Source organism: Pristis pectinata, chromosome 23, assembly GCF_009764475.1.
Source record: "Pristis pectinata isolate sPriPec2 chromosome 23, sPriPec2.1.pri, whole genome shotgun sequence".
NCBI lineage: Eukaryota > Metazoa > Chordata > Chondrichthyes > Rhinopristiformes > Pristidae > Pristis > Pristis pectinata.
The window spans coordinates 9447432-9460669 of record NC_067427.1 but is presented as its reverse complement, the minus strand read 5'-3'; the positions used below and the strand labels follow the sequence as shown (position 1 = coordinate 9460669).

Sequence of the window (13238 nt, the reverse complement as noted above, 5' to 3'; positions counted from 1 at the left end):
TGTTCCTATATGTCTGCTCCCCTTGCCCTTGTCAGTAATTGAAGTTGTGGGTTTGGGAGATGCTGACAAAGCAGCCTAGTGAATTTTCCAGTGTGCCAGTGATGGAGGGAATGAACGTTTTAGTTATGGAATAGGGTGCTAGTCAAGCAGGCTACTCTATGGTAGACGATGACAGGTGTCTTGTGTTGTTGGACATGTAATACTCTCCACCTGATTGGATTAGTGCATCACAGCCCTTACTGCCTTGAAGGGGCTGAAAAGCATTGAAGTTGAGGTGAATCACTCACTGCAGGATTCTCCAGTCTCCTTTTGTAGCCACGGTATTTTTGCAGTAGCTTCAGTCAGGTTTCTGGTCAGTTGTAACCCCTAGAATAATGATGGTCAGGGACATGGCATTGGTAGGGATGTTGCACGTCAAGGTGGGTGTTTTGACTCTTGGAGATTTTCATTGCTTGAGGCTCAAAATTTAAGTTAAACCTCTTGTTGTACTGTTGAATCTACCATTAAACCAAGGCCCCACCTACTCTCTAAAGAGCTTTTAAAAGGTCTTCAGCACTATTTTGAAAAGCTTTGGAGTTTCTCCCAGTTCTCTTTAAGAATATGTATCCCTTGACACACCTTGAATGATTATTTGTTCATCATTCCATTGCTATTTTTGGAAGAAATTCTTATATGACAAGTGACTCTCTTTTAGAAAGTATTACCTTAATTGTAAGCACTTTGGGATATTATAAGCTTGTGGAAAGCATTATAAATGCAAGACGTCCTGGGACCAGTGTCCTGGTGAACTACATGAATAGGGTTGTGGAAAGGGTGTGAAGGTTCTAATGATGAAGTTTAGTAAATCAAAAAGAAATGAGAGAGCTGTGGTACAGGGTAGTGAAGAGAAAAATGGAGGCAGTCCAAAAGTGATTCCCTAGGCTAATTCTTGGGACGAGAAGGAAAAAGATGAAGGAAAAGCCTGGAGAAAGTTAGCATTGTCAATAATAATGGATGACCCCTATTAATTTTCTATGACATTCTTGTATCTGATATTTTAATAGTGATATTACTCAAAAAATTGAAAATAGGTTATTTGATGCTTGTTTGATGAATGGGCAAATCACTGTTAAAACTTTGGCATGAGTTCCCATACTGATACTTAATAAAGTGAGATTGCATATCTCAATATTTAGAGTATATACCTTGCTTTAAAATAGGAAGATATTAAACTTAAGGTATCTGACAGCATTTTGCCATAATTTTACTGCCGTTCATTCAGTATATGTTAGATTTGAACTGCATTAAAAATTGCTCGGCTGTGATATTTATAAAATAAATTGTGCTGTATGTCATTTGATGTGCTCTTTAATAAAATAAATGGGGAATATCTGCAATCATCACTGTTTAAAATGTTCCATAATACATTCAATGGCTTATAGAAAAATGGTATTCCTGGGGTAGGGAATGCATTTTTCCAATTAATACTGTCAAAGTGCTTTTGTCAGATCATCTCTGACTTTAAATGCATTTATGTTAGACTATAAAGTATGCAGGTTTTGGGTAGAGAAACTAAGCAAACAAGCCACCAAGTGCACTGAATAGATCAGTGATTTGTAATCCTACATATCAGAATTCCTGTCATGGTGGTAAATGCTAGTTGCACATTATGGTGTTGAAATTTTTTTAGCAGCTTAGAATAAAATATATCATTTATGCATTATAAATCCTTTGCATTATAAATCATTTATGCATTATAAATGCATTATAAATCTAATAAATGTACCAGAAAATTCATTGGTTACTTTGAAAATTTTGTTTTAAATAGTGTAAGAATGGATTGATTAGTGAGTGGGGTTCTGGATCCATGTATTTCTGATTCTTAAGTTGATGTAGGCTGGGACTATCACAATGTGCCACAAAATTAGAAAAAGCTGATTCTGCCTTAATATATAAAACACTAATAGCACATCAACATACAGTCTTCATGTTTAGCACTTGTATATTTAACATTCATTTCCATAATACCTCACTCACACAGAATAAATGTTCTTTTGTAAAATAATGAAACTCAGTACATTACTTAAGCTCTTCAAGTTACTGACAATTATATAGAGTGATTTTATTTAGGGTTATTGAGTCCTACAGCACAAACAGGTCCTTTGGCCCAGCAAGTCAGCAACCACCACCAAGCACTGATTCCGTTGTATCCTCCCATCAACTCCCCCAGGTTCTACCACTCACCTCCACTCTAGTGACAATTTACAATGGCCAATTACCCTACCAACCCACGTCTTTGGGATATGAGAGAAAACTGGAGCTCCCAGAAAAAAAACCCACGTGGTCACAGGGAGAACTTCAAACTCCACACACAAAGCACTGGAGTCCAGGTTGCTAGAGCTGTGAAACTCTAGTTGTGCACTCTGCTGCTCTAGGTCATTATTGTTTCAATTTTCTTTCTGATTGTAACTATTGTGAATTTCTATAATATAGTCATGGGTATTACAGCATTGTGCTGACCTCCAAAAAAATACTGAATATATATTATATTCAATTTTCTTTCATGTGATCCTTATACTTGTCTCTATCCATAATTATGCAAAATAAAGCTGACTCATCATTGAAGTATTTTCCCCTGGTTTTGAATGATTTCAATTTTACTGGGATTCCTTGATGAGATGTCACCTTTTTGTCAAGTACAGCCATGTTTTTGCCTCTGGAATTTGCTTTCTCCAAATTTAGACTAAGGTCTTGGAAAAACCCAAATTAAATGTCGGTGAGCAGATTATTGGTGAGTAAGGACTGTCATAAATGCATATTTCAAAATGTAATCTCCCCTCCAGGGCAACATAAAACATCTACTGCCTCAAGGGGACATTCTTCAAAATACAAAACTCTATAATTGAGATATTTTCCATTCTCGTGCTGCTAACCTAATGTATTCTCAGAGCTAAAGCCAAGTTTACCTCCAGCTCTTTTTGCTAGTTGATTTGTTCCTAATTGGCATCTGAACAGTCAGAACTTGAATTTGAGAAGTTAGAATACAATTCTTGAACCAAAATAGAGGACTCAAAGTCCTATCCAGCAAAAAGTAGATATTTTTCTTTAAAAATGACTATTCAGTAACAAAAGTTAAAGTTAGATGATTGCAGTACTGAGAACACTTTTTTTGGACTTTACTAGCTGAGTACACATTCTTGATGTAAAAAATATTTCCCACGACATTGCTGATAATAAGCACACTAAGAACAGTTGTTTATTAGAGTGCCTCAATGTGTTGCAGCTGCAAGAGAAGGCACATTGACATCTCCAGTTCTCCTCATGCAGCTGTATCACTGCGGGGAGGTGCTTAAGTGTATGTCAACATTTCCCATCAGGGAGAAACTAAAAACTGAAGTGGGAATTGTTCAGCATTCAGTCTTGTGTGTATTATAATATCTAAATTCAGAGGGGTATTGGGTCAAGGTCATCTACTTTCATGGCTCAGGATGCTCCATGAGATGGAGAATTTGAAAGAAGCATGGGAGAAAATCCCCTTGAGCATCAAGTAGAAATGGCATGACTGGAGCCTTGGGAATAATTTACTTCTGCTGTTGTAATGTTTGGAGTCAGTGGGGAACAAAGTAAAGAAAAATGTGTTTTAAAGGGATATTCTAGCCTTTGAATTAGTAGGTCATGAGTTCAAGTCCTTAAGTAGACAACCCAGGCTATTAAGTGCAATAATGAAGTGTAACACTGTCCGAGGAACCAATCTTCAAATGAGATGTTAAACCTACGTACTGTCTACCCTTGCAGCTTGATGTGGAAGGAAAATCTCATGGAACTTTGCAAAAAAGAATGAGTTCTGCACGCCAGGGTGGCCAACATTTTTGTCTTAGCCACCATAATGAAAACAGATTAACTGGTCATTAACTTGGTTAGATAAATGGAACCTTCTTGGGCTGAAATTGACTACTTTGCTGCCATACATCACACACATTCAAAAACTACTTCATTGGCTCTAAAGCACTAAGGAAATTCTGAGTTAGGGAAAGGTGCCAAATGAAAACAAAGTGTTAATGCAGCCATGTACACTATTAGATTCCCAAATAAAAAATTGGGGCACATATACCATGTCTGGAATCTTCTTGAAATTTAAACCTCTGTTATTGGAATTGGCTTACCTTATAGAAAGTAGTTCAGTTAATAATGAAGGAGTAAGATATTGAAGAACCATATATGCCACTTTTCTTCTCATGGTTTTTTGAATACCCATGCTATCATTGATAAGTGATGCATAAATGTTGTACTCCTGTTGTGACCTATTTTTCCCACAAATATTTCATGCCTTATTTAATAGCAGCCGGCTGCTTCATGTATGCTGTACCAGAAGTTATCTCTGTAAGTGTGATAAATAGCGTTCCAGATTTGATTTAAGGACCTTGCAGTAAGCAATGTTGTTTGTTTTTAAGTTAACAGGAATTCTTGTCTTCAGTTTATTTTCCTTTTCATATTTTTCAAATAGTCTTATTCTCTTTCCATTAGCACAGCCTGACCTGCTGGGCATGTCCTGAGGTCCTACCTTTCACACACTTTTACATTCCTTTGTTCTATTCTCACTTATTAATTTGCTTTGGCTTTTGTTTATTTATTCCATCTTCAATAACCCATTCATAGAGTTGTACAGCATGGAAACAGGCCCTTTGACACATCTTGTCCATGTCGACCTAAATGCCTATCTATGCTAATCCCATTTTCCTGCATTTGGCCCATATCCCTCTACCCATGTACTCGTCCAAATGTTTTTTAAATGCTGTGATTGGAACCGCCTCTACCAGCTCACCTCGCAGCTAGTTCCATGTACCCACCACCCTGTGTGTGAAAACTTGTCCCCTCCGATCTCCTTTAAATCTTTCCCCTCTCACCTTAAACCTATGTCCTTGAGTTTTAGACTCCTCCACTCATGGAGAAAGACTGTGACTCCCCTATGTTTTCTCCTGTTAATTTTATAAACCTCATTAATGTCATCCCTTCAGCTTCCTGCACTCCAGTGAGATCAATCCCAGCCTATCTAATCTCTCCTTGTAACTAAAGCCCCTCATTCCAGGCAACTCCCTGGTAAATCTCTTCCGCACTCTTTCTAACGCTACCATATCGTTCTAGAGTGTGGTGACCAGAATTACATGCAATATTCCAAACATGGCCTGACCAATAATAGCGGCAACATGATATCCCAACTCTTAGGTTCCTGCCTATGACCAGATGACCTCTATAACCCATCTTCACAGAAACTCTGGCTTCTCTTTGTCCTATCCAATTCACTCGTGCTTCCTGTTTCCCAATTCTGATGAAGTGTCTTCAATCTGAAACAATAAGCCTGTCTCTCTTTCCACAGATTTTGCCTAACCTGTTGAGTGTCTCCAACATTTTCTGACTGTATAAAATTCTCTTCTCTGAAGTGAAGTGTTTTGGGATGTTTCTGAGTTCTTTTTTATAGTGTTATATAAGTATAGACTTTTTAAATTGTTGTAAGACAGGTTGTGTGACAACAAGTAGTTATATGGCAGAAAATTGAGAATTTGATTATTCTTAATTTTCTATCCATTCCTTTTTCCCCAAGGTGGCAACTCAATGGTTTCATAGATTCTTTGCATCCTTGGGTATCTTGCAAGCATTCTTCTGTTAGCCTAGGTGGTAAAAGTGGGCAGGAATGTCCTATGATCTCAAGCAGATTTTGAGGGAATTTTATTTTTTTTACATTTCAGGAATTAGGGCAACTTACTGCACCTATGAATCCATTCTAATTGACTGTTTGGATGATGGATCGAGACTAGGGCTTTTATAGTCAGTTAAAACAATACCACATTTATAATGCATTACCCAATGAAATATGACAAACCTAAGTAAAATAAACTAATTTGTTCTAGTTCAAGTCATAATATGTTTTAAAGTAATATTCTGGGTCATTAAGTGTAATATTGTGAGTATCTAGGATCTTTTATTAAGTTGGATTTGTAAATATTTTGTTCATAGATTCTCCAATTGAAAGACCTGGCCGGAGACGCAGCATGCCTGGGACTGCTCCGGAGGAAAACCCCTCCACAGAATTACCCACATCTACACCGTTTCGTGTGACGGTAAGATTAGTTAGTTATAAGGCTAATGCTCATTCAATTTGAACTGCTGAGTATTCAGTTTGCTCCATTGTGTCATGTGGCATTTTACCTCCTGAACTGGAATATTGCCAATGCCAACTTCTGCTTGTATCTGCCATCAATGACGTGAGCTGCTGGTGGGAGTTGGGAGAGTGAAGACAGAGACTACTACAAGTCTCCTGGCAGTAGGTAAGTTAACTCTGCAGTGGGTGGCAGCGAAGGAGTAGGTTGGTAAACAGTCAGTATCAAGGGAGTAAATCTCATTGAATCTTGCAAGATTCTTAAAGGGTAACATTGGTTTATTATCGTCACGTGTATCACAATACTGTGGAAAAACTTTTGTTTGCTTGCCATCCATGCAGATCATGCCATTCATAAGTACATCGAGGTAGTGAAAAGGAATGTTTTGTGACGGCTATAGAGAAAGTGCAGTGCAGGTAAACAAAATGCAAGGGCTATGATGAAGTGGATTAGGAGAACAAGAATTCCATCTATAGCGAATGAGAGGTCCATTCAAAATTTGGATAACAGTGGGATTGAAGCTGTCCTTGTGTCTGGTGGTACATGCTTTCAAGCATTTGTATCCTCTGCCCAATGGGAGAAGGGAGAAGAGAGAATGACTGGGATGGGAGACTAAATGCAGGAAGGTGAGACACAAGAGACTGCAGCTTCTGGAATCTGGAGCAACAATCTGCTGGAGGAACTCAGCAGGTTGAGCAGCATCTGTGGAAGGAAAGGAATTGCCAACATTTCGGGTTGAAGCCCTGCATCATGATGGGTGTTTCTGCTGGCTGAGGAGTCCAGAACCACAGGTCACACTTTCAGAATAAGTGGTAGGCTATTTAGGACTGAGTTGAGGAGAAATTTCTTCACTCAGAGTGTGGTGAACCATTGGAGTTCTCTACCATGGGCGGCTGTGAAGGCTCAGTTGTATTCATTCAAAACAGATTGATGAATTTCTGGACATGAATGGAATTAAGGGATTTGGGGATAGTGCTGGAAAATAGCTCTGAGGGAGAAGATCAGCCTTGGTGTTAACAAATGTGCAGCAGATTCAAAGGGCTGGATACTCCTACTTGAGGCATCTATATTCCCATTCAGTTATCTCATAGATTTCACAACAGGTGAAGTTTGTTGTTCAGCCTGTAGTGCTTTGTCATCCATGCGTCATTGAAAACTCGAAATGAAAAGTGGAAATAATACGTTCTTGTTATAATGCTCCTTTAAGACATCTTCCTCGCAGCAAGAAGAATGAAGAAGGCAGAGCGGTAGATGTTATATATGGACTTTAGTAAAGCAATTGACAATGTCCTGCACAGTAGGTTAGTTCAGTCAGTGCAGACACAATGGGATCCAAGGTGAGCTGGCTAATTGGAACTAAAATTGGCATGGTGATAGGAGTTAGAGGGTAGTGGTGGAAGGATGCTTTTCTGATTGGAAGTCTGTGACCAGTGGTGTAATGCAGGGATTGGTGCTGGGACCCTTGTTGTTTGTGATGTATATCAATGATTTGGGTATTAATGTAGAGGGTATGACTATTAAGTTTGCAGATGACATGAAAGTTGGTGGTGTTGTGGATAGCAAAGAAGGTTGTCTAAGCCTACAGCAGCACATAAATCAGATGGAAAGTTGCGTAGAGTTGACAGATGGAATTTAATCCCGATACATTTTGGGAAGGCAAAAAAGGAGGAGGACATATACAGTAAATGGTAGGGCACAAAGGAATGTTGATGAACAGAGGGACCTTGGGGTTCAAGTCCATAATTTCTGAAAGTGGCAAAATAGGTAGATAAGGTGGAGGAGAAGGCGTATGGCATGCTTGCCTTCATAGGTTGGGGTATGGAATATAAAAGTTGGGACAGATGTTATTTTGCAACCTTACAAAACATTGGTTCGACCGCACTTGGAGTGCTGTGTGTATTTCTGATCGCCACACCATAGGAAGGAAATGGTTGTGCTGGAGAAAGTGCAGAGGAGATTCACCAGGATGTTACCTGGATTGGAGGACTTTTGTTACGGGGAGAGATTGAGTAGGCTGAGCTTGTTTGTCCTGAAGCAAAGGAGTCTGAGGGGTGACCTGATAGAGCTATATAAAATTATAAAAGGCATAGATAGGGTAATTAATCAGAATCTTTCCCCATGGTAGGGGTATCAAGAACAAAAAAGAATGGGTTTAAGGTGAGAGGAAGGAGTTTTAAAGGGAATTTGAGGGTAAAGTTTTTCCACACAGCGGTTGAGATCTGGGACTCACTGTCATGGGAGATGACAGACTCAGATACAATCACTATATTTCAGAGACATTTAGACAGGCACTTAAATAGACAAGGCATATTAGGATACAGACCTAATGGGGGCAAATGGGATTAGTGTACATGGGGGGGAAAGGTCAGCATGGAAGTGGGCCAAAGGGCCCATTTCCATACATCTTCATGAGTAACATTCTGCCTTTTATTGTGCTGCACATTACATATGCAGAGAGGCTTCTAAGAGGGCTGATGAAATATTTAATAGAGTCAGAGCAGATGCATGATATTGAGTAATTATTCAGTCTCCTCCTATTTAGATTTACAAATCTCATTGTAATCTGTTTTGAGTAGTTTTGTTTCTGAAACTTACTTTCCTGTAATGTTTTGCAAATATCCTTGTCATTCAGAATGGAGCAAGACATGTATTAAAGTTTCTTTAAGATACCAGATGATCTTCCATGGTATAGTATTTGTCGCTCCTTTTACGCTTTCCTCCTCCTTGTCTCTGCTGCTGCTTCCTCAAATCCCTTTGCTTTCCTTTGTGTCTTTGACTTTGAGTAATAGTAGATGATATGGCAGAAAGTGTGGCCTATTGAGTGCTGTAGCATGTACTGGTAGTCACATGCGAGGAGGATCATGCTGTAAGATGGAGGAGAGTTTGAGACTTAAATGAAACAAACACAAGTGAAATAGTTTGTATGCCTAAGTTGCTTATTTCCATGGTGTATACCCATGTAATTCCATGCAAAGGAAGAGAACAGGGAAGTTAGTGAGATGGGAAAACAGGCTGGAAGTAGCCAGCTAGAGTTCCATGAAAGTGCATGTTAGAGATTTTAATTAAAAAAACAGTAATTTTACGGCATGGTAGCAGGCTTGTTGCTGTTGAGTAGAAGAGGGACTTGGGGAAACAGAGTAACAGCACTTTCAAGGCAGCAACTTAAAGCTGTTTCCGAAAAAGATCTTGTCAAGTTCTAGGTTTTGTCAACACAGCTGATTTAATGAGCTTACACATGATATTTGGTGACTTGCTGACAGCCAGGGTGATGTGCAAGATAGCTGTATGTCTAATGTTGCTTCAGTTTTAGACATCCAATGCTACATCTCTGTTTGTATGACAAGGTGACATATGATGGGAAAGAACCATTTCATACCAGGAGAGGTCTAGAAAACAGTGTTTTTGCTTTCTTGGAGAAGGTCAGACTGAATTTTCTGGTGTTTAAGAGAGCAGAGAAAGGGTAGGTAACAGGCTTCAGCTTAGCACAGAGCTTGTCATTCTTCCTATTCATTCCAACAAGAACATAAAGCATCACAAAAGATTTGTCACATATTTGAAGGTATATAAAATTCAGTTCTGTATCTTCTGTGTTTGTTCATTTCAATTGAGTTGCACTCTCATTTCTAACTTATAAAATGCAGTGCTAACTTTTGAAGCATTGTTAGGTTCCAGGGTTAACTTGGAACCTAATGATAGTAACAGTGCCCCTCCAGATCAACAATACCATTACCCGGTATATTAAAGTCCTGATTTATGTGAAACTGGTCAGATGAACAGCAACATTCCAGGGTAGGTTTCGCCATGTCCTACTGTTCATCCATCAGATCCACATTCAATGGATAATTCTCCATAATTACTGCCACTTTGTATATGATGCGTCCACATCTTCCCCCTCCTTCAGCATTCCAAAATGACCATTTCCTCCTCTAAATCACTGGTTCATTGTTCCATCTCCATCCACATCCACTCCTGTTCTCCTGCAACTGAAGTAGATGCAATGCCTGCCCTTTCCTTCCCACCATCCAAGGACCTAAAAGCTTGTTCCAGGTGAAGTAATGATTCTTTTGGACTACTTCCAGTTTAGGGTATTGCTGTTAAAGTGATTTCCTGTACTTTGGAGACACCAAATGCACATTGTGTGACAGCTATGCAGAATACCTCCATTCAATCTGCAAGAATGGTCCTGAGCTTCCAGTTGCCTGTTAAGTTGCTTCTCCATCCCACTCCCATTCTGCCCTCTGCTTTTGACCTCTTGCACTGTTCCAGAAAGCCTAATGCAAGCTTGAGGGACAACATCTCCTCTTCTGACAAGGCACATTACTCTCCTTGGGAAGCAGTACTGAATTCAACAATTTCAGAAAACAAGCCTTACTAGCTTATCTCAGAGCAGCCCAAAGGCCATCCACCTTTAACATTACACGGGTTGAGCACTGATTTGTTATAGTACTCTTGATCTTCCACTACAAACATTCTCAGATATGTAATCCCCATACTTTAAAAGGGACATCCACTGGGGCTGTGTGCTGCTGTGCTGGAAACCTGGTGTAAGTCCATGCCATCCACTAGTACTCACAGCAAAGTTAACTACGGCTGTGTGTAGAGGCAACTCTGAGGACTGGTGTTGGGCAGGCTGGAGTGAGTGGTGGGCCCATGATGAAATGAGATGTGGAGCTCTGGGCTGCACCCTGGCCAGCACAGTGAGTGTGGGCCATTGCTGGGGATTGGCAATACCTGCTCTACGTGTTGACGGACCACCCAGATCTAATGAGCCCTCTCATCACCTGTTGGATGTGATGGAAACTGCTATCTACCCACTGTCTTTGATTCACTGCAAGATCCTGTCCAACCTGAAGATTTCTCCAAGGTAATGCACTTGATGCAAGGAGAGCTGTGATCCAAGCAGTCTATCGACGCACAGAGCAGCTCCTGCCAGTCCTCAGCAATGGCCTACACTCACTTTGCTGGTCAGGTTGCTGCACTGAGTGGCCACATCACTCACCCTAGCCCTCACAGACAGCCTCGTACTGAAAAATAGACAAATCTTTTGGTGATCAAATGGCCATTAGTTTTTCTCTCCATAGATGTGCCTGACCTGCTGGGGATTTACAGCATTCTCCTTCACTTCAGATATCCAGCAACAGTAATGTTTAGTAAGACACGATTCCCAACATCATTTTTCTTTCTTCTGTCCTCCTCCTCTATTTATATCTCCTCCGTACACATTAGCCATGATTAATAAGCCTCCACCACCCCCTCTTAGCTGGCACCACTGTCACTTCTGCCATTCGGTTTCTCTTGGTCTCTAGCCTATCATAGAAGTTCTGTTTGTTCCCTCATCCTCCTCCTTCTCTGCAACTTAAAACATGTTTGAACTCTAATCTTTCCAAGTTCTGAAGAAAGGTCCTCAAATGCTGACTCTCTCTCCACAGATGGTGCTTGGCTACTGAGTATTTCAGCATTTTCTGCTTTAAATTCAGTTTTAACTTTTTAATTAATGTTTTTGCAGCCTTAAACCTTCCAAAGACCAATATTCAGAATTTCTTTATGAAGTAAGAGGCTTATAATTAGAAAAATGGAAATTACTTTGCTTTTTAAAATGATTCTGTAAGTAATTTTGATTCTAAACAAAAACTTCACAACTGCTTTCAGGTCCATAAAATAAGACAAAATCTAATTTGAAATGAATAAAAGACAACTGGAAATAGTCATAATTATAAGTTTACTCTGGTTACATTATTTTATGGTAATTTAATTTACAATCTAAAGAGGTCAATACTGTGTTTTAAATTTTGTAAGAAATGAAAGTAAGAGTCCATTAAAATTGAATTAAGCAATAATGTTTTAATTAAAAGAATTGTAATCAAAGCTGTCAATGAATAGGAATTCTGACTTTCTTATTTGGCCAGGCTTTATTGAGTTTACTGGGCTTCTTTTTTTTTAAAAGAAAAGGAACCACAGGTTACTACTTCAGTGCCTGGAACAAATAGGTAAAACTATGTCAGAGACTCATCTTTATTTACACTAAGTGCTTTACTTCTGCCTTCCTCAACATTCTCTGAAGAACACATCGATGCAAAACATGCTGTGTTATTACAAGCAAAAACTCAACTTTCCCAAATGTCTCCCTTGCTGACCTTCCCACCTATCATAGAACATAGAACAATATACCACAGTACAGGCCCTCCAGCCCATGATGTTGTGCAACCCGTATAAACACCTACTCCCTGATCAATCAAACCCTTCCTTCCTGCACAGCCAATAACTCTCCATTTTACTTAGTTCCATGTGTTATCATTCCTGCTGGGATTAATCTGATCAGTTTTTTTTGCCCATTTTTCTCTCATTCTTCATGGCTGTCATTTGCAATCTGCCAGAAAATCAATAAGCACTGCTGCTGCTTGCAGTTCATCTCATTTACTGTCAACAAGGTCCCTTCCACCCTCACTGTAGGTAACTGCACTAACGGTATTGCTTTGATAGAATCTTGGCTGACAGATAATGGCATGACTTCTCCCACCCCGTGCCCAGTCACCACCCCATCCAACCTTCTAACCCTGAAACCACCCAATTCTACCTTTCATCCTGTCTCCTTCCTTTGTGAGATTTCTGTCATCCATAATCTAGCTCAAAGGAAAAGACCCCTGATTGTACAATGCTTACAAACTGTAGGGTGTCTCCAACCTCCTTTCCAAACTTCCACAAATGTTGGCTTCACAAGCTGTGCTCACATTTCTGCCAGCTCCGTAATCGAACCTCTCTATAGGTTCCCACAGCAGTTAAGTCACAGCACTGAGATAATATGAGTCATAGTTACAAATACATGCTCTGTGATTATGACAATAGCATAGCTTACACCTTGTCCTCGGTATCCCTATATTGTCATTGGCATCATCAACAATATCATTCACCTCCAGTGCTTCTGCTGTCCAGCTTGGTGGAACTGCTCTGGCCTTGTTTCACATTTATCTGTCCAGTCAGACTATGAGCATCTGCATTAATTACTTCTCCACAAGTTGGTACAGGTTAGTATATGGAATGGGAAAACTAAATAGAGCTGTCATTGTCATTTGTATAGAATAGTGTAATGTACCCAGAATTGGGTAT

At 39.7% G+C, this 13238-nt stretch overlaps 1 protein-coding gene across 1 annotated transcript in view; it reads left to right on the top strand.

Annotated features, from left to right (window-relative positions):
* Window positions 1–13238, top strand: part of dab2ipb (DAB2 interacting protein b) — a 255946-nt gene that overhangs the window by 46953 nt on the left and 195755 nt on the right. Inside the window, 1 exon segment of the mRNA XM_052036965.1 lies at window positions 5992–6095. Within this exon segment, the coding sequence (XP_051892925.1) occupies window positions 5992–6095 (104 nt within the window).